Source organism: Nannizzia gypsea, genomic scaffold (assembly GCF_000150975.2).
Source record: "Nannizzia gypsea CBS 118893 supercont1.10 genomic scaffold, whole genome shotgun sequence".
NCBI classification, from domain to species: domain Eukaryota; kingdom Fungi; phylum Ascomycota; class Eurotiomycetes; order Onygenales; family Arthrodermataceae; genus Nannizzia; species Nannizzia gypsea.
This window is the reverse complement of record NW_003345192.1, coordinates 379,327-398,132: the sequence shown is the minus strand read 5'-3', so window position 1 is coordinate 398,132 and position 18,806 is coordinate 379,327. Positions and strand designations below refer to the sequence as shown.

Sequence of the window (18,806 nt, the reverse complement as noted above, 5' to 3'; positions counted from 1 at the left end):
AATAACTTTAAGTGGTTTTATCCACAGAAAAATGCCACTGGCGTTTTTGTGGCGGAGAGCACAGGAGCAAGAGTTACAGATATGCACAAACACCACCTCCAGGTGGATTTTAATTCCGGCTAAGATATTGAAAAGTTTGGTGTCGTTGATTAATAGGCGTAAACTCAGTTAGATTATCACTCTCTTTTGAGATTGTCAGATAGGCGGAATGCAAATGATTAAATGGCCGTATTCAATAAGGTATATGTTTGGATGACGTTATTCAGCACCCCAAAACAGCAAGAATAGGTCAGTAGGCAGGAGCTTTAAAACTGAGAGTTAGACAAACGTGTACTCTATACTCTGCATGGAGTAATCCAGTATAAGTGCATAAAGCCACCGGGCATGTCTGTATGGAATGGTAAATTTGGGAGTACTGCGCTGAATTTGCGTTGAATAAACGTCAAATAACTAGTTAGCTAGTTACTCCAGTTTATTCCACAATAACTCCTTCGTATGGAACTGGAGAAACCGATGCAGGGAAAGAAACGATGTCCGGAAGAAAAAGAAATAACATGTATGCGCAGCACTACGGAGTAGGTAATGTTATAACCCCTGTATCCTTTGGAGAATTATTGGCTGTATATCATCTATGCAGGATTACCAAAGAACTGAGGGGAAGCTGCTGCATCTCCAGGAGCTTGGGCGATTAGCGGTCAAGGCGTTTTAAGGGAGCAGAAGCCATTGAAGCGTCTGCCTAGGTATAAACGCACTCTGTCTAATCCCCAGTCAGTCTCTTATGAGCTTCATTTTATCAATCCTTCGCGTGTTCTCTTTGACTTAGATGGCCAGCCCAAGCCAGCAGACAGGGCATGCTCTTTGGTCCTGGGGTACGGAGTATTTGGGGGCTTAACTCTGCTAGTGTGAAGAGTGCGAGCTTCAACATTCGATTATACGAAACACCTAACTACAGAGGAGACATGAGTCCAAGCTCCTCGGAGGCTCGAATGGCAGGCTGGATAGATCAGCTCAAGGCGTTGCGCCACGCGTTAAGAGATCAGCAAAAGCGGAGGGAGATTCTGCATCAACCCATGATTGGAGAACAGAAAAGCCTGAGCCCAAAAAGCAATTGATTGAATCGAAGACCTTGAGCCTGAGTCAGAAGTAGTACTTGTATACTCCGTATAGGATGAACCTATCGCGAGAACCGGTGGGATCTAATCGTCGTTAGGAGTGTACTGTAAATCGAACTTTTCCCAGCGGGGACTGAAGAACGCCTGTAATATTCGGTACGACTGTTCTGAGCGCTCCGTACTGTGTGAAGGCTTCCAAAGCCTGAATGAGGGCCCCTACCAAGGATTTGCAATGGGAGAACTCACATTTGGGTAGACGGATCACCTCGAAATCACATCAAAGCCAAAAATTGCTTCTTCCGTAACTGATACCCAATAACAGCTTTCCTTGTCCCGTTATGATGAAAGCCAGCAGAAGAGCTGCACCTCAGCTGAAGGCCAGATGTTGTTCCCGTACAGCGTTGAGGATGATTGGCGTGATGTTGCTTGCTGTTGTTGTTGAGATAGAAAAGAAAAGACATAGTTGCTGAGTAATAATGTTATTCGCTCTTATTGGCTGATCGGCCTTACTCAGCTTTTTTAAAACAGCGATACCTCAACTTGCAGGTTGCATTAAAACAGCGAGAGAACTGGCCAAGCTGGGCTTATCTACACGTGACGATAAGTACTGACCAAAACTTTAATTGGAAGTAAAGAAAAAAAAGCTTGAAAGTTATCAAAAGGAAAAAAATCAGCTTGAAGACGGCGAGCTTCTGCGACACCACCACGAGCAGTACTGAGGCGTCCTATCGATATCGTAAGTCCTCAGACGACATCAATTGAACTCAACTCCGGGGCTTGGTTGCCCCTCGCTATGAAATTTTAGCTTCTCACTTGACCCCGTCTCTACATCTCACGGCGACAACAATATATACCATAGCAATGGGGGGCAAAAGTGACGCCGACTGGTCTGTTGAATATGACACTCTCAGACGGGAGCGGTTATTCAGACATCCTCCAAAGGATAAGACAGCGTACCCTGCGCTAGCAGCCGCCATTCGCCCTCACATCGACTCGTTCAATGCTCTATTTGAGGATAGCAAAGTGCTGGACGCAGCTCTCAAGGATATCGGAATAAAATCTTTCATTGACGGGAACTCGAAAACGCCTGAAGAAAAAGCTGCTCGACGAGAGGATGGAAGAAGGGCACCAAAGAGAAACAAGCTGAGCGTGCGGATAACTGAGCTATTCTTGGAGAAAGCCGTTCTCCCGGCCTCGAACAAATACAGCACGCGCAATCGAGAAATCTACCCTGCCGAGTGCCGTGAAAGACATGCGACTTATCGAGGAAAACTAAGGGCGAGATTGGAATACAGAGTGAACAATGGAGAGTGGAAGGAGTCAGTTCGGGAGTTGGGTCAAGTTCCCATCATGTTGCGGGTATGGTTGATTCTATATAAAACTGTCTACGTATCCATTGCGAGACCTTAACTAACCTGCTCCTAGTCCAACCGATGCCATCTAGAAAAGGCTACCCCGGCTCAGCTGGTTGATCGCAAGGAAGAGTCAGAAGAGCTGGGCGGCTACTTTGTCGTCAACGGAAATGAGAAGCTTATCCGAATGCTAATCGTTGGTAAAAGAAACTTTCCAACCGCAATTATCCGAAACTCTTTCCAGAAGCGTGGCTCAGCGTATACAAAGTTTGGTGTACAGATTCGCTCTGTCAGGCCGGATCAGACCTCGCAGACGAATGTACTTCATTACCTTAATGATGGAAACGTCACGTTCCGGTTTTCCTGGAGAAAGAACGAATACCTTGTGCCTGTCATGATGATTCTGAAGGCGCTGATCGAAACCAATGACCGCGAGATATTTGAACGACTGGTCGGCGGGGAAGGATCCTTGGGTATCGAGAATACCTTCGTCACTGACCGTGTTGAACTGCTCTTACGCACGTACAAGGCATACGGCGTCCATTCTCGGTCAAAATGCAGGGCCTACTTGGGCTCCAAGTTTAGATTCGTCCTTGGAATGCCAGAGGATGTTCCGGACGAAGATGTTGGTACTGAATTCCTCCGAAAGATAGTCCTACCACACCTGGGTAATCAAAATGTTACCGAAACCCAGAACAATGACAAGTTTAACATGATCTTGTTCATGATACGGAAGCTCTATAACCTGGTTGCGGGAGATTGTGCTCCTGACAACCCCGATGCGGTATCGAACCAGGAAGTTCTGCTTGGTGGCTACTTGTACGGCATGCTTCTGAAAGAAAGACTGGAGGAATGGTTAAAATCCGTTGGCCCCATTGTTCGGGACTGGAGATTAAAAAATGACGATGCCAAATTCACAGATCCCAGCTTCGAAAGGGACTTCCTTGCGAGGGTTATCGGCAGGACAAACGAAAATATTGGCGGTGCTATGGAATATTTCCTGTCCACTGGAAACCTAGTTAGTCCTACTGGACTTGATCTTCAGCAGCCTTCTGGTTATACGGTAATGGCGGAAAAGATCAACTTCTACCGATTTATCAGTCATTTCCGAATGATTCACAGAGGAAGCTTTTTCGCGCAATTGAAAACTACTACAGTTCGTAAACTGCTGCCGGAGAGTTGGGGGTTCCTCTGCCCTGTGCATACCCCTGATGGAAGTCCTTGCGGTTTGCTGAACCATCTAGCGCACAAATGTCTAATATCGACCTCCAACCTGGATGTCTCAGGCGTGCCTGGGGTTCTTGCTGGACTTGGAGTGACTTCTGAATCATCCTGTTCCACTGAGGAGAGTATCCCTGTCCTGCTGGATGGAAAGATTCTAGGATACTGCACGCCAAAACAGTCTCGTGTTATTGCCGACACCCTCCGGTACTGGAAGGTTCAGGGCCACAAGCACATTCCGGTAGAGCTTGAAATTGGTTATGTTCCCAGTTCGAATGGCGGTCAATATCCGGGCGTGTACATGTTCTCTGAAGCTGCTCGTATGTATCGGCCGGTCAGATATCTCCCTCTAGATAGGCTGGACTATGTCGGCCCGTTCGAGCAGCCTTATATGGAAATCGCCTGCGTTGCTTCTGATATCAAAAACGGCGTTTCCACCCACATCGAGTTTGACCCAACTCATATTCTCTCTATCCTCGCCAACATGACTCCGTTCTCCGACTTCAACCAGTCTCCGCGTAACATGTACCAGTGTCAGATGGGTAAACAAGCAATGGGAACTCCCGGTACAGCCATCGAGTACAGAACAGACAACAAGCTCTACCGACTGCAGACTGGTCAGACACCGGTAGTCAGACCACCTCTGTATAACGCCTATGGACTGGATAACTTCCCCAACGGCATGAATGCAGTAGTTGCCGTCATCTCATACACAGGCTACGACATGGACGACGCTATGATAATAAACAAATCTTCCCATGAGCGTGGGTTTGGCTACGGGACCATTTACAAAACGAAGATTTATGCTTTGGATGATAAAGAATCACGAGGACGCGGGAAATCCAAGCGAGCGATCACCAAGCTATTCGGGTTTGCGCCGGGCGGTTTGATCAAGGCGGAGTGGAAATCGCAGCTTGATGAAGATGGACTGCCGCATATTGGAGCCAAAGTGAGCGAAGGGAGCCTGGTGTGCGCCTGGTACACTGTTCAATATGACCCAGCGACAGACACATACATCAACGTCGACAAGCAGACACACTTCCTGAAATACAAAGACGGAGAAGAAGGATTCGTCGATAGTGTCAGAGTCCTTGGATCGGAGACAGGAAACGAAGTGTGCCAGGCCGTCAGCATCAAGTACAGAGTGCCCCGTCGACCGGTCATTGGTGACAAGTTCTCATCCCGCCACGGCCAAAAGGGTGTCTTGTCCCAGCTATGGCCATCGGCAGACATGCCATTCTCCGAGTCCGGCATCCAGCCTGATGTCATCATTAACCCTCACGCTTTCCCATCTCGAATGACGATAGGTATGTTTGTCGAGTCGCTAGCAGGTAAAGCCGGCTCACTACACGGTCTGCCCCAAGATTCGACGCCCTTCCAGTTCTCTGAAGAAACGACGGCAGGAGACTACTTTGGCAAACAGCTTCAAAAAGCCGGCTATAACTTCCACGGAAACGAGCCCATGTACTCTGGCATCACAGGCCGGGAGTTTGCAGCTGACATCTACATCGGCGTCGTCTACTACCAGCGTCTACGACACATGGTTAACGATAAGTTCCAAGTGCGTACGACTGGTCCCGTCAACGCTCTGACCGGCCAGCCCGTCAAGGGTCGTGCTAAGGGTGGTGGTATCCGTGTCGGAGAGATGGAGCGTGATGCATTGCTGGCCCACGGTGCAGCATTCCTACTCCAGGACCGACTGATGAACTGCTCTGACTCTCAGCGTGCATGGATATGTCGAGCCTGTGGTTCTTTTATCTCAACGCAGGTAGCGGTTTCGCAGCTCCTGTCGCCGCATAAAAACCCAGCAATGGAGGCCGTCGTCCAGTCCACTGCTGACGCGATAGCCAAACCTCTCAGTGGAGTCAGTGCCCTCGGCGGCCTGGCTGGTATTGTACGGTGTAGAAGATGCGCCAGGGAGGCGGTCTTCGACGACCCCAGGGCCGAAGTGTGGGAAGACGGCACGGGCAAGAGATACGTCGGCGGCAGTGATACAACCGTGGTTGCTGTGCCTGGAGTGCTCAAATATCTCGACGTGGAGCTTGCTGCCATGGGCATTAAGATGAGATTCCATGTCGATAACTAACTAAATAGCGTTGTCTTTTTTTTCCTCAGTTTGTTAATACTACTTGATTCATGCATGACAGCAATATACGCATAGATATGCTCCCTTCACTGCACTTCAATTATTCACTCTTCCTTACTCTTAACTACGGTTATTCACCCCCGTATTCACTGGCTATCATAGGCTACGTTACGTATTCACGAGTGGAGGAGAGCACTATAAATTCGGTAAGATTTTCGAAGGACGTCAGCTTCAACTTCAACTTCAACTCAACACTCAAGAAACTGTCAAAGTGCCCCATTCAACCAAAATCCATCCTTGATAGTGGCCAAGGATAGGGATACATCTACTGCTTAGAGACGCCTCCAGCTTTGGGTCCCGCGGCTTAGACTCCCTATAACCAGGACCTGGACTCACTCGAAGGAGACCCAAACACCAACCTCGGCGGGACTGCACAAATTGGGGCCGCTGGAGTATGTTGCATGATTGCAACAAGGGGTATTTGCTTACCAGGGACCCAAAACCTGTCTTGGGCTACTATAGCTTATGCAATGAAAGTTATAACCTTACAGTGGCCACCATTCATCAACAAAGTTGCCGACCTGGTAGGATACCTGAAGTTGATATCCAAACCACGGTGGAGGATAGATCTAGGAACACAAGCGCCCGCCATCCGCCTGGAGCATAGGCAATTTCTGATCTCTCAACTGTGGAGAAGCCACAAGCCCATCTACTCGACGCCTCACCGGCTGGGTAGGCAGGCCGCGACTCCGGATAGCATCAGCATGTGGAAACCAGCCGAAGTCGAAATTCAAAGCAGATGCCTTCCGGCAAGCTGTTGAAACTCTTTACGGGGCCATCCATGATCTCTCACGTCTTAGACGCCTGCCACCCCTTGTGGCGTTAGACAGTATACCACCACCGCCATCACCACCACGATGGCCAAAAGCACCGGGGCGAACCCAACAGCGGCGTGGCCCGCGCTCTTTCCCCTCGACCTCGGGGGGATTGCCCAAATCGGGGTCGGTGGGATATGTGGCATAATTGTCACATACGATGTTTGTTTAGGCCCATGCCCTCTGTTATGCAGTGTAAGCTATAGCCCACCAAAGAAACCTGACATGGCACTGACGTTCGATTAGTCGGCGCTGGGCAGACCGCGGGTATACCGCCTCCCCCAATACCACCACCAGCACTAGCAGTAATGTCCGATAATAGCACTGCTAACGAGGCGAACCCAACAGCGGCGTGGCCCGCGCTCTTTTCCCTCGACCTCGGGGGGATTGCCCTAGGGCCCACGTCCAGCGATTTTTGTAAAGGGTATGAGCATATCACCAGAAACTTCGGTGATTAAGTTCGAATAAGAGACAATGACGGTCTCTATAACGTCTGCTGGCTGGTGGGAAGAACGTGTTACCCTCTGAAGTGGTGTAGGAGAAAGTTCCCATCTTTTAAATATAATCTGAGGAGGCTACCACTACCACTACCGACCATCTACCTCCTTCCCCCCTACCCCAAGGGGAGCCCTATGCCCGCCCCCTCTGCCATGATGCGCAATGCCGTTGCCCCTGCCACCTATAGGTAGTGGCGGCGAAAATCCTCCGTAGGGAGAGTGTTGTTAAACCCGGCGGCACGGTGGTAAGTAAAACCAAACAAACTCTATAATAGTTCAAAATATAGTGTGTTAACGGTTGATACTCTATCTTATAGTGAGACTTCTTTTTTTTGTCTCCTCTTCTCCTTTATTTTAATATTAGTACGCAAGGCGAGTGTTGCCAAAGACGATGAGCACGATACCGAATGCCGCTGCCTCTGCCACCCACAGGTGGTAGAAGAAAGGATAGCCAGAAGAGCCAGTACAATTGAATCTGGTGGCGCAGCGGTAAGTAAAACCAAAAAAAAACTCTTTGTCTGGATGGCATATGTTGATATTCAGGCAGACGCTTGTTCGTCTTACTCCGGATAGACAAAAAGAGGACACCGAGATAATATACCCCAATATCCTGACTGGGGAATGGCATATATATAAATACTTCGTCGCTACCTATGTTTCCCTCTGTCTCATGGTTAGAAAGCTATGGACCACATTTTCAGCAAGATACCTACAGAGAAATTGATACAGCACGAAACGGCCTTTTCCTACCCGCCGAATTCGAAGAAGCGTTCGACGATGTAAGTGGTCTTTTAGTCAAGCTGGCCAGGACATCCCTAGGTATTTCGAGGATCAACTCGGAGATATTTGGGACGGCCTTATAACCTTATATCGACATGAATCATCTCAAGCTGCTCGTGCTACTCGATTTGCTCGAGTTTAAAGTCCTCATTATCCATGCGGGAATGGACCTAGACGAGAGATAGTAGGCGTTTAGAAACTTCAATGATCCAACGTACGACTGCGACGTCCTTTTAACAACGTATGCGTGCGGGGGAGTGGGCCTTAACTTGCATGGCAATTGCAACACTATAATACTCGTGGAGCCGGCTCAAAATGTCAATACTACGGTCCAAGCCATTGGGCGACTTCACCGGCTAGGCCAAAAATAGGAATAAGAAGTCTACATCTTGTTTTCGAAATACTCCTGGGATAGATTTGTCGAATATAACTCGGCGAAGAGAATGGTCGGCCAGATCGTGGCCGACAATTCAGATATATTCGATAACTTTCTCCGAGAAATCCAGGACAGAGTCGAGAGCAAATGGATGAGTGTTGAAAATTCACAGTCTCCTTCCAAGCGACAACACCAATACAAGGAGTAGAGGGCTAGTGGGCGTCACTGGGGGTTTAAATGTATACAATGAGATGAAAGCATGTGGAAACATCCTCCTTGCGCTTGTCCTGCAGGATGGCAAACTCTTGTGTTAAGCCCTTCTAATTGCATCTTTGCGGTGCACAATAATCCTACATAGAATAATAAATACGTACCCAAAGCTTCTCTTGAGCTATTTTACATGGGAGTATGCCAATGAGTCTCGGTCAAGCTCTTAGGCTACTTGTTCTACGGCCAATGATACCATTCAAGCCTTGATATCAACTATATCGCCCTGCATAGATGATATAATGATAAAACTAGTCCTTTTGGTTCTTTAAGTTTGATAGATGTTGTATCGTTTAATAGGGGATGTTATAAAGGGGGTAGTTTGGTGGTTTCTGCTTGATATCTGGACAAGAACCTAAGTCTGGTGTCTTTTGCATGTATGTAATCTGAGGCTCCGTAGTTCTCTAGTTTGAGTTTATGACAGTGAATACATAGAAGAGGATGATTCATAATACCAGAATTGTATCTTGTGCATTCGTTTCAAAGGTGATTTGATAATGATACAGTATATTAATCACCGTAGATTTATCACTGGTAGTCGTCTATCCGATACACCATGCGTGCAGTCGAGTGTTTGGTTTGGTAGAGTAAGAAGAGAGGGAGTAAGAGATTGTCGAATAAAGTTTTAGTTCACAATGCTCTCAGAGACATTTGAAAATTCACCCTTCTCAAGCTTGGTATTCCAGAAGATAGGGTTGGTATCGCTGAATCCGTGCTTTACCCATCCGTCCTCCTTCACATGGTATAGGTTGATAAAACCACCAGAGTAAGCATCTCTGTGTGTAGCAGCGAGAATACTTCTAGACCCAAGCGCGAGGGCCTCCTCTTCCGTCAAGTCATATCGGTACTCCGCATCCAGCACACCATATGCAAATGTCTGACCTGATCCAACGCAGAACAGGTTCCCTGGCAACCGAGTGCCGTCGGAATCAATGTAGTACAGCGCCGGGCCTTCTTCGGGCGTGACGCCGGCGCACATGGTTCCCATGCTGAGACCCATTCCCTTGTAGTTATAGACTAGGTTAGCGAGGATCTTGGAGGCGGCGGCAACGGAGATACGGCGTTTGTGTCGAAGCTCATGAAGACGGCATTGCATGCCTAGATATGCAAGCCAGTATTGGCAGTCCTATAACAGCATTAGACGGATCAAGTAGGAGGGGGGGATGTCGAGACATACAGCAGCACCACCGGCCATGGTCCCGAGCAAGCAACTGTTGATCTCAATGACCTTCTTGACCGTCTGACTGGCAATCCAGTTTCCTGCCGTAGCTCTGGAGTCTGTAGCTACAATTATACCGCCCTGGAATCTGAACGCGAGTGTTGTTGTACCGTGGGCAATCTTGATAGGACAGTCTGGGTTGGCATGGTCGTCTGTCGTAGCTCGTAGGAAGGCAGACGGCTGCACACACTCGGTTAGTTATGATACAGCTAACACAAAGGGCTGCTTGCGGTCACCCACTCTGTCAATAGGAGGGAGAGAGAATCTGAGAGACAGCGGAGGAGCTCTTTCTAGGACATCCTGCTGCTCGGTCTCGTAGTCGTCCTGGAAGCTCGACGGCCGGGAGTATTGGGCTACGAGGGTGTCCATCTTGCGGTCTTCCTTGGCTTCTGCTGGTGTATATCGGTGCTATCAAAGCTGGACAAGCTGCCGCAAGGTCTAGGTATCTCGTCTGCGAGGCTGCGAAGGTGGTGAAGCTGTTTTGTTTCCTGCTGCTTTAGTTATCTGTCTTGTCTGTCTGTTTGTTTCTTCCGCTTGAGCTTTCGCGTTCCTTTTGCGGCCTGGATCACGTGATGTTATCAAGATGAAGCTGAAGATGAAGTTGAAAGTTGACGATAAGACGAAGAATAAGACAAGCAGTCAAGAAGAGGCGAAGAAGCAGAAGAGATGGGGATGGAAAGCAGGCAAGAAACTTCCTAATTATGTATTACGAAGCTCGACTAATTAACTAGCTGCAGGAAAAAGCACCGAACCAACCCCCAGACCATGACTCCAACAGCATACATGAGTGTGCTTTTTGGAACCCCCTACGCCTAGGACAGGAGATATCCTAGATCTCGCTTTCCTCTACTGCTTTACCATTGACGCCGTTGCCGTTGATGCCGTTTCCGTTTGCCTGGGCTTCGATCTTCTTGGGGATAAGCCCTTCAGAGGCCATGGGGACCGGTTCAAGATTGGGTTTCCACGATGTGAGGTCTCCCTCAGCATCTTCCATTATCTGACGGCTGTCTTCAAGGCGGTCGAACTTTTCTCGGCCCTCTCCGGGGACAACGGGGGTGTCATCGATGAGGGCAAGTAGTCGGCGGCCGTGACGGGCAAGTTGGGCCTGTTTCTCGGCCCGCTCAATGGTGGCAGCCAAGTGCAGGTCAAAGGCCTCCTTGAACTTTTGACGGGTCTACCATGGTATTAGCATGCTATTCTCGCTGCCAAGGTGGATGAACGGCAAAAAAAAAAAATGAGAAATGTACCATGTTGGTCAACTGGGCTTCTGCAACTAGAGCGCGGGCTTCAGCTCGAACTAGTTCCTGTTCGAGGCCAGTGACCTTCGCACTATCTGGATCACGTAGCTTATGCTTGTGGATTTCATCGATGATCTTTGCTTTGTGGTCTCTCGCTGGCTGCACGGAACCCTCTGTGTTCCTGATATGTTTCAGGACACATCTTGCGTCCTCCAGGCTATAGGAGTACAGGTCTTCCTGCTCACCGATTTCAGACAAGATGATCCCCAGCTTGTCCGATATATCGGAGACAGCCGGGTCGCCCGTGTTGAACCCCCAGTTAGACAATTGGGAGGCTCCCACCGCACGGTCCTGGCCTGCATTCCTGTATGAGTTAATGGCATGGCCCTCTGTCTTGATGACCTTGAACAGCTCCTTGCTTAACTCAGGCTGCTGGATGCCTCGCAACGATGCTATGCTGAAGCGGTGCCTCAATGGCTCCGACCCTGTAGTGTGCCGAGTGCGGTTCCTATAGATGTCAGCATACATGGCTGGCTTCATCTCCCATTTAACCTCCCCACACTTACATATTTGATAAGTGTTTGTCCTTCTGTTTCACTATTCAATCTTGTTCTTTTCTGTATATGCTGCTTCAATTCTCCAGAAGAACCAAGAAGAGTAAACAAGCGGCGTTCGAGAGAGGCAGGCGAAAGTCGCCTTCCCATGTCTCCCCTTCCTTCTGTATATAGTGACGTCATGTGTTATTCCAGGCGGTCTTTTTCGGATATATTAAAGGCAGCTAGTATAGCAACGGCGTGGTCGCTGTTCCATGGTAGATGGTGAGTTAGACCCCCTTTTTCACTGTTGTCGTTGGTCGATGGGTGTGGCTGGCCCAGCTACAGATATACTAGCAAAAACTAACAATAATACAAACAGCTGACATTGATTTATATACATCTCGAGTATGACATGTTGAAAGAGCATTAAGGAAACCAAGAGTAAATAATCAACAATCTGTCCGGCAAAAAACTAGCAGCCAAATGAGTGTCGCAAAGGGGGATATACTATGCAATCTGAACGAAAACGCCACAAGATAGAACTGAACCACAAACATCCAATATCCGAGAAGGAAAAAACGAAAGAATAAACCAGCAACAATCCACGATCCGGTCCCAACTCCGTTCTCCATGCTCCGACATGCATTAGTTAGTTGTCACAAAGAAAGATGCAGTCTGGTCACCACCGATTATCCCCAAAATAATACCCGTCAGGCCGCACTTCCCTGAACCTCGACGGGATACACGTCCTGTACCGGGGCTCATGGTATCTCCTGCTCACTGGGCGAGACAGTTCATAGCGGCGTGTCCTCTGGGTGATGCGTACCCGCTGGTACTCCATCCTATAGTGGCTGTAGGTGGAGAAGGCCGGGCCACCCTCGCAGTACGGGCGGTCGTCGAAGTTGCCTATGTTCAGCCGGGGCGGAGGAAGATACTCGGGCACGAGATAGCTGGTTCGCCGTTGGAGTCGGCAGGGTTTCTTCTGAATCCCTCGGCGTGGCTCTATCACCGTAAACCGAGGGAGGCACCTGCAGACGATAGCGCAGTTGCACATCTTGACGAGCTTGTTCTTGCCCTCGTCTTCTCTTGACTTGAAGATGTGCTGCTGCCTTGACGTCGTTTGCAGAAGTGGCTGGATGGATGTGATGTAACTTGGCTTTGGTATGTAGGATATAGATCTGGTTCTGCAGTCCTCTGGTGTAAGAAACAAATGCTAAGACAGATAACTAGGTATAGGCATGCATGTACCTCGATATAGCGTTTTGTTATGCGTATGGTCTCGGATATCTTCTAACGAAGCGGGACGGGGAGACAGTTAACTGTCTTCAACGGGCGTGCTGCTAGTTAATTTTATATAGATATTCTGATCTAGATACCTGGTGCCGTGACCTGCTCATTGGGGGAATAACGATGACTTGAGCTAGCAAAGGAGAAAATAGACGACGAGATCATGAGGAGCTATTTATATCAGAAGGTACAAGGTCACCTTCCTCTTCCCCCTACACAAATATATCTACCCTCCATCTCTAAACTGCATTTTCTGCTGCGCAGTAGATTCCTCGTTCTGCCTACCTATAGCCACCGGGCTGGGTCCATCTCCAGGCAGCATAGCGGTCGCTCAGCGGTCGGCAAGGGTAATTCATACTGAAAAAGCCTCATCAAGAGCCCGAAATGCGGCGTATCTGTGATTTCAGTCTCTGCATGAATAAATCGTTGAACGGATTCATAGATTGTCCGCTGTGATGACATCACGAGTTATGTTTTCTTTTCCACTGGCACGGTCAGCCACAACCGCTCTAGAGGCAGTGCAAGGAGATGCTAAACTGGTCGACAGCATCCAGTCGTCTTGCTGTCTCGTGGATCCCCTGCATGAACAAGTCAAGGTCGCTTGATGGTTGCTAGGCATCCAACCACTCCCGCGTCGTCCTTCAGGAAATAAGCCCGATAGATGGAGACGGCTTGAGGCTCAACTCTGGCCCGCCTTGCATGAAAAAATATTGAACCGGCTTTCGAGCGTCTTCTAGCCCATACTTGTGGCTTTCGTCGAGGATCTTTATGAGTGAGCCAGAACCTTTTTCCCGCGTAGCTTGTTCCAATAAAGATTTGTGGCCACAGCTGCCAAAAATGATGATGCCTACCAAATTTTATTCGAATCACCAAACAAATCACAAGGTCAATACAAACGTAGCGACGTTTACTGTTCCAAGCAAGGTAGAAGTACAAACAACAAAATAGCCATATAGAATAGCAGGTAAACAGATAAAAAGGTGTATGTCCTCCAAATAATTTTCCAGACTCCAGCTTCCACAATCCAGCGTCCTCCCTGCGGTGAAGTAGTCGTACAGCTGACCCAACCATCTACGCGATTTCGTCTGTCTCATGATGATGTTCCCCGAGGTCCCCTTCGGTGGCATGGAAGGCATCTCCAAAGGCAGAGTCATCTATGCCACCCATGTCAAGCCCGCCAACGTCTCCATGGTAGTCTGCCAGTGCTTCTCCAGCGGTATTGATATTCTCATCCTCAAACTCCCCCGTCGCCCCAGGCGTCATTCCCGGTACGGTGGCCTCTGCGGTGGGCGCAGCTGGTGTTCCCTGAACAGAAGTTGTGCTAGGTGCTCCGGTGGTGGTGGTGATAGGCTGTTGTGTATTTTCGTTCACACCAGGATTGATGCCCTTGGAGGGTGACGCCGCGGATGTATGGCCGTCTTTATTTACCATTATCCAGTCCCCATCTCCTTCAGCTGCTGCTGGCTGTCCAGACGTTGCATGTGACTGGACTGGAGGCTCAACACCACCCATGACAACGTCCTCGCTGGTTGGTGGCGCTGTACTGACGGGCTGTGGAGGTGCGGCTGATGATGGCATCGGCTGCGAGGCCGCGGATGTAGGTACCCCCTGTGAAGGAGCAGTGACTCCAGGTGCCGTTTCAACGCCACCATCGGTTGCCCGGTCATACTGTCCATAATGTACTGTGTTGATCATGTCGGCATCTGATATGGTGGGTTGAGGGGGTGGGGGAGGAGGCTGCACCCGTTCCTGTAAACCTCCTTTCTCTAGACAGTTGATGTCACTGACCGGAACAACCGTCCTTCCCCAACTGGCTTGTAGTCCGTTCAGGATATCATCCACCTTCTTCCTGGACTTGTCGCTGTAGTCAACTGGGGACATACCATCCTCTTGCTCGGGTCGCAGCCGCCCTTCTACCCTCCAGATTTCATCCCCGGTGTCGGACGGATCAATGACGGCATCTCGGAGGTTAAGCTCAGCCTCTCTCAAGGCTGACAGTTTCTTCGTCTTCTCCAGTTTGCGAGCATGTTTCTTTCTCATGTTTTCCATTTCCGCATTCATCTCAGCAAGCCGTTTAGCAACGGAGTTGGCAAAGTCTTCAGCCTTCCCAGGATCCATCTTGCCACTAGCTGGCGGTGGCCCGTCACCTTCTTTTCGCTGGGATGCGAGCGCACCAGGGGTGTAGAAGTAGCCCTTTGTCAAACTCTCCAGCTCACCTTTGCGACCGAGTCCAAGATCAACAGGAAGTATCTGGTCCATTCGATACGGTGAAGCTAATACCTCTTCCATCCATTCGTGGTGGTTCTTGTAACGCATGCGACTGATATCTCTGGGTGTGAGTGCATCGAGAATGTCGCCTGTTGACACTTCCTCGTCATCTAGAGAAAAATCCGGGGTTGCAGGGGCTGTCGAAGCGGGCGCTCGCTGAGTGCGTTGGACCTTGGGCGGGACAACGCCAGGTGGATAGCCAACAACTTGTTGCTGTTGCATGGGCGCGTGTGGAACCTGTTGGCGGGCAAGCATTTGCGCAGCGTAAGCCTGGGGGTAAGGCTGCTGCTGCTGCTGTCCATGGGGTGGCAAGTTGATGGTAGGCCAGTTATTCCTGTCGTGAAGCATGAATTCCTTCCTGGCCAGCTGGCCTTGACTCTGGATGTAGCGACGTTGGCCGAGGATATTCTGTGTCTGGGGAGAGACGGGGATGCGAGAGGCCGGAAGCTGGTCGATGGAGGGAGCCTTGCTATAAAAAACGATCCATAGGGATGGATCGCACGGCGGGAGGTTTGGATTGGGAGTCTTAAGGCCAGTTATTCGGAATCTTCGGCGTGAGTGTGTCGCCATGTTCTCATTTGGCGGGTGGTAACCCGTCCTGTGCATATATATTTCAAGAATCTGCGCGCGCAAAAAAGAATCAGCAACACAACGCAAAATCAATCGGCAACCACGGTGGCATCATTGTCCCATACATAACCGCGGACTTCGACCGTGTAGGCCTGCTCGACGTCAGCCCAGACATAGCCGTCACTCGCGAAATTGGTTCCCAGGTGGTTCAGAGGCTGCCATGTTAGCATCACCGTGTTGTCTGGCGGTCCGTCGAGGTAGGTCCAGTGCATCGGCTGAAGCTCTCTGACGACCTTGGGCGCCGCCAGCAGGTATTCCACCGCCGTCTCATGCGTGAACGCAGCGGAAACCGGGTATCTATAGGAAGATACCAGGTGCAAGTGTGGTAGCTATATACATAGACACTTGTTAGCCGTCTCGTCCGCGAAGTTTGGATAGCAGCGCTCTCACGTACGAGCTGAGGAGGCACTCCTCCTGCAGGATCCTGCATCCTGGCCGCTGGGTGTTGTCGGCTCATCTGTATAACTGGCTCAACTGCGCTTCTGCCGTCTCTGATCAAGCTGTTCGTTGAGTCGCGTTTGTTCGTGTTTCTTCTTCGTCTTTTGCTTGAAGTCGAAGATTTCTTTTTTTGGTCACGTCACGTGATAGCTATCAAAGGCCAGCCCCTGGACAGGACGATATAAAAATAATTGGTAGAAAGACGATTAAAAGAGAGGGAGGGTATAAAATAAAAGGTCTAATTGTCTATATCTAACTCTATTGGGGCCAATGAAGGAAGACTTTGTAACATATATAGATAGCCTCAGAATTTAGCTGCTGACTGTGAGTATAGAAGGCCGTGTCAGGGGCTCTCAACCAAATAGTTATTGTATTAAATGACAAACCCTAGGACCACCTTGGGTTGAAGGGCCCATAGAGAGCGTATTTGGTGAATATCTAGTTGTGGAATCCCAAGAAATGTTCCAGGGCGACGATCATGTCCGTAACAATCCTTGCCAATAGGGTGAACATCAAGTTCCAACGACCCTAGATGTGAGCAGATTTACTCCTGGGAGAATCGAGAGTTGCAATGAAGTGACGTGGAAGGCCCTGTAGATATGGGATGTTGGATTGAAATGTATCATCGGGGGCAGGAAAGTAAGAGCTGTTGATAGTCTCACTCCAGTCAGTTATCAACCCTCATTGAATGACCACTTCATCGCCATAGGTAGATACTATTCCGTCTAAAGAACGTATCTGAAATTTGGGCTATAGTTCTCTCCACCAACAACTCGTTCGTTTTCACCAAGGTTACTGCGCAGCTTTTGTTCTTCGAGTGTTCCGTATAGTTTGTCTAGCTTGCGGTTCTGTCGTACCAACAGCCAGCGGAATACAACTGCAAGAAGAAACTGGAAAAACATGACTCCAGCGCAGACAGCATTGCCTTTCACATAACGAGGGCCATCAGTAAGGGGATATAGCCTAGAGCCAGGTATTGAGCCACTCATGCCAATGACCCCCATGATAGCTACTGTGAAGCCACGTCGACTATCTGTCCCCTGGTTGTCTGTAAGACAGAAGCCTCGTCAGCAAGATAATTGTATGAAAAAAAATAAACCGGGGAACGCAAGACTCACTCATGATCCATGGTGACAGGCAAGCCGAGCCGGAGAATAAACCGGCAGCGGCCAGAAAGACACCCAAGTAGCAAACCCATGTTGACTCACAGACAGCGAGTATGGCGTAGCCTGCAGCAGCAACAAGGGCAGCAAAAGCCACTGCGGCGCCTCGTTGCTGGTACCTGTCCGAATACCAAGATAAGACAATGGTAATGAGGGCAGCAACTAGATAAGGTGGTGCAGTTAAGCCCTGGGCAGTGACTGCGGAGAATCCCATACTCTTGATTATAGTAGGGAGAAATATGGGAAGTGATCCCCAACAGCACGCTGCACTGAAGGTTATAACCTAGAGACGCACTTTTAGTGATTGAGGGCAGATGTATAGAAGGGAAGGCAGCTTACTGTTGGAAACCACACATTGATATCCAATATTGTAGCACCAAGTTCATTCCAGTCAATGCTTCCTACGCGCTCTACATGGCCTACCTGCCCCTTAAGTCTTGCCACAGCAACCTCTTTTTCTTCAGGAGTAAAGAAGTTTGCCTTGTCCGGGCTCGGGGGTATGAGATATAACGCCAATGGAGCCATGAGAATACTTGGTATGCCTTCTACCAAGAACAGGACTCTCCAGCTAGCAATTTTGTAGGTTCCCGACGTGATAGCATATGCCAGGGCGCCAGAAAAGGAGCTTGAAAGCGGTGCGCTGGATAGATAGATCGCACAGCGAAGCCCGATCTCTTCACGGCGGTAGTAGAAGCTAAAGAAATAGAGAGTTCCAGTCGAGAAAATTGCTTCTGCTATTCCGAGGAAGAACCGAAGTGCCATGACGCCCTCCCAGTTACGAGCAACTCCATGCAGAGTAGATGTCAGGCCCCTGAAGGTTATGTTAGTTACATAGTTATTAAACATAAAATTCAAGTGTGGTATACTCACCATAGAAAGACAGTAAACACAAGCATGTAATCATGCCTAAACCGTTTCCACATAACCACTTGGAAGTGGAAGATCACAAAGGGAATGAAGAAGACGGTTGACAGCCAGTCAAAGCGGTCCCCGTACAGTTGAAGGTCAACGTCCATCCCAGCGATTCGAGCATTTCCAATATTTGCTCGATCTAGATAGGCGAGGACGGCTATTTCCAAGGAATAACTTAGCTGCTATGCATAAAACGGATGTCGAGATCAAAATGACACTCGGGCTTCGTAACTATATTAAACTCACCAAGGACGCTGACTAGGCCTAGCAGCCGAGTATCCAACTTCCGCACGACGCGGCGCTCTAGCTCTGGGTCAACGTATATGGCATCTGGCGATGGGTCAGAGCCAGGAGAAGCTCCTCGCTCAGCATCAACGGCCAAAACCTCGACTTGAGCTGGCTCTTGTTGTTTCTCCATGTTCCAGGGGACTTTGGCAAACAGTCAAGCTGCCTACCTTCAAATTTGTTTAATGAGAATCTCTGTGGCCGAGAAGGAGGACCCAAAAATAAGGCTGCCATATAATGGTGGGTGATCAGCAGCTAGCTGGT

General features: G+C 49.2%; 8 protein-coding genes across 8 annotated transcripts; 3 read left to right on the top strand and 5 right to left on the bottom strand.

Moving 5' to 3' along the window:
* Positions 1 to 1,973: 1,973 nt before the first annotated feature.
* On the top strand, positions 1,974 to 5,771 carry MGYG_08753 (DNA-directed RNA polymerase I subunit RPA2; the record flags this gene model as incomplete). The annotated part of the gene is made up of 2 exons (XM_003169159.1): positions 1,974 to 2,471; positions 2,538 to 5,771. 2 exons carry the CDS (start codon positions 1,974 to 1,976, stop codon positions 5,769 to 5,771), a joined length of 3,732 nt encoding a protein of 1,243 aa, XP_003169207.1.
* Positions 5,772 to 6,688: 917 nt separating this feature from the next.
* MGYG_08752 (hypothetical protein) lies at positions 6,689 to 7,104 on the top strand (the record flags this gene model as incomplete). Its single annotated transcript, XM_003169158.1, has 3 exons — positions 6,689 to 6,776; positions 6,893 to 6,913; positions 6,995 to 7,104. 3 exons carry the CDS (start codon positions 6,689 to 6,691, stop codon positions 7,102 to 7,104), a joined length of 219 nt encoding a protein of 72 aa, XP_003169206.1.
* Positions 7,105 to 7,306: 202 nt separating this feature from the next.
* On the top strand, positions 7,307 to 8,065 carry MGYG_08751 (hypothetical protein; the record flags this gene model as incomplete). Its single annotated transcript, XM_003169157.1, has 6 exons — positions 7,307 to 7,320; positions 7,358 to 7,388; positions 7,516 to 7,632; positions 7,691 to 7,816; positions 7,845 to 7,922; positions 7,952 to 8,065. 6 exons carry the CDS (start codon positions 7,307 to 7,309, stop codon positions 8,063 to 8,065), a joined length of 480 nt encoding a protein of 159 aa, XP_003169205.1.
* A 1,126-nt stretch (positions 8,066 to 9,191) lies between these two features.
* Positions 9,192 to 10,154, bottom strand: MGYG_08750 (proteasome component PRE2; the record flags this gene model as incomplete). Its single annotated transcript, XM_003169156.1, has 3 exons — positions 9,192 to 9,692; positions 9,744 to 9,965; positions 10,026 to 10,154. The coding sequence occupies 3 exons, from the start codon at positions 10,152 to 10,154 to the stop codon at positions 9,192 to 9,194; spliced, it is 852 nt and encodes a 283-aa protein (XP_003169204.1).
* Positions 10,155 to 10,614: 460 nt separating this feature from the next.
* On the bottom strand, positions 10,615 to 11,551 carry MGYG_08749 (sphingolipid long chain base-responsive protein PIL1; the record flags this gene model as incomplete). Its single annotated transcript, XM_003169155.1, has 2 exons — positions 10,615 to 10,959; positions 11,033 to 11,551. 2 exons carry the CDS (start codon positions 11,549 to 11,551, stop codon positions 10,615 to 10,617), a joined length of 864 nt encoding a protein of 287 aa, XP_003169203.1.
* Positions 11,552 to 12,238: 687 nt separating this feature from the next.
* Positions 12,239 to 13,096, bottom strand: MGYG_08748 (hypothetical protein; the record flags this gene model as incomplete). The annotated part of the gene is made up of 2 exons (XM_003169154.1): positions 12,239 to 12,737; positions 13,077 to 13,096. 2 exons carry the CDS (start codon positions 13,094 to 13,096, stop codon positions 12,239 to 12,241), a joined length of 519 nt encoding a protein of 172 aa, XP_003169202.1.
* An 821-nt stretch (positions 13,097 to 13,917) lies between these two features.
* MGYG_08747 (hypothetical protein) lies at positions 13,918 to 15,684 on the bottom strand (the record flags this gene model as incomplete). The annotated part of the gene is made up of 1 exon (XM_003169153.1): positions 13,918 to 15,684. One exon carries the CDS (start codon positions 15,682 to 15,684, stop codon positions 13,918 to 13,920), a length of 1,767 nt encoding a protein of 588 aa, XP_003169201.1.
* A 1,223-nt stretch (positions 15,685 to 16,907) lies between these two features.
* On the bottom strand, positions 16,908 to 18,675 carry MGYG_08746 (pantothenate transporter liz1; the record flags this gene model as incomplete). The annotated part of the gene is made up of 5 exons (XM_003169152.1): positions 16,908 to 17,230; positions 17,301 to 17,628; positions 17,685 to 18,156; positions 18,216 to 18,414; positions 18,504 to 18,675. 5 exons carry the CDS (start codon positions 18,673 to 18,675, stop codon positions 16,908 to 16,910), a joined length of 1,494 nt encoding a protein of 497 aa, XP_003169200.1.
* Between the last annotated feature and the right edge of the window lie 131 nt (positions 18,676 to 18,806).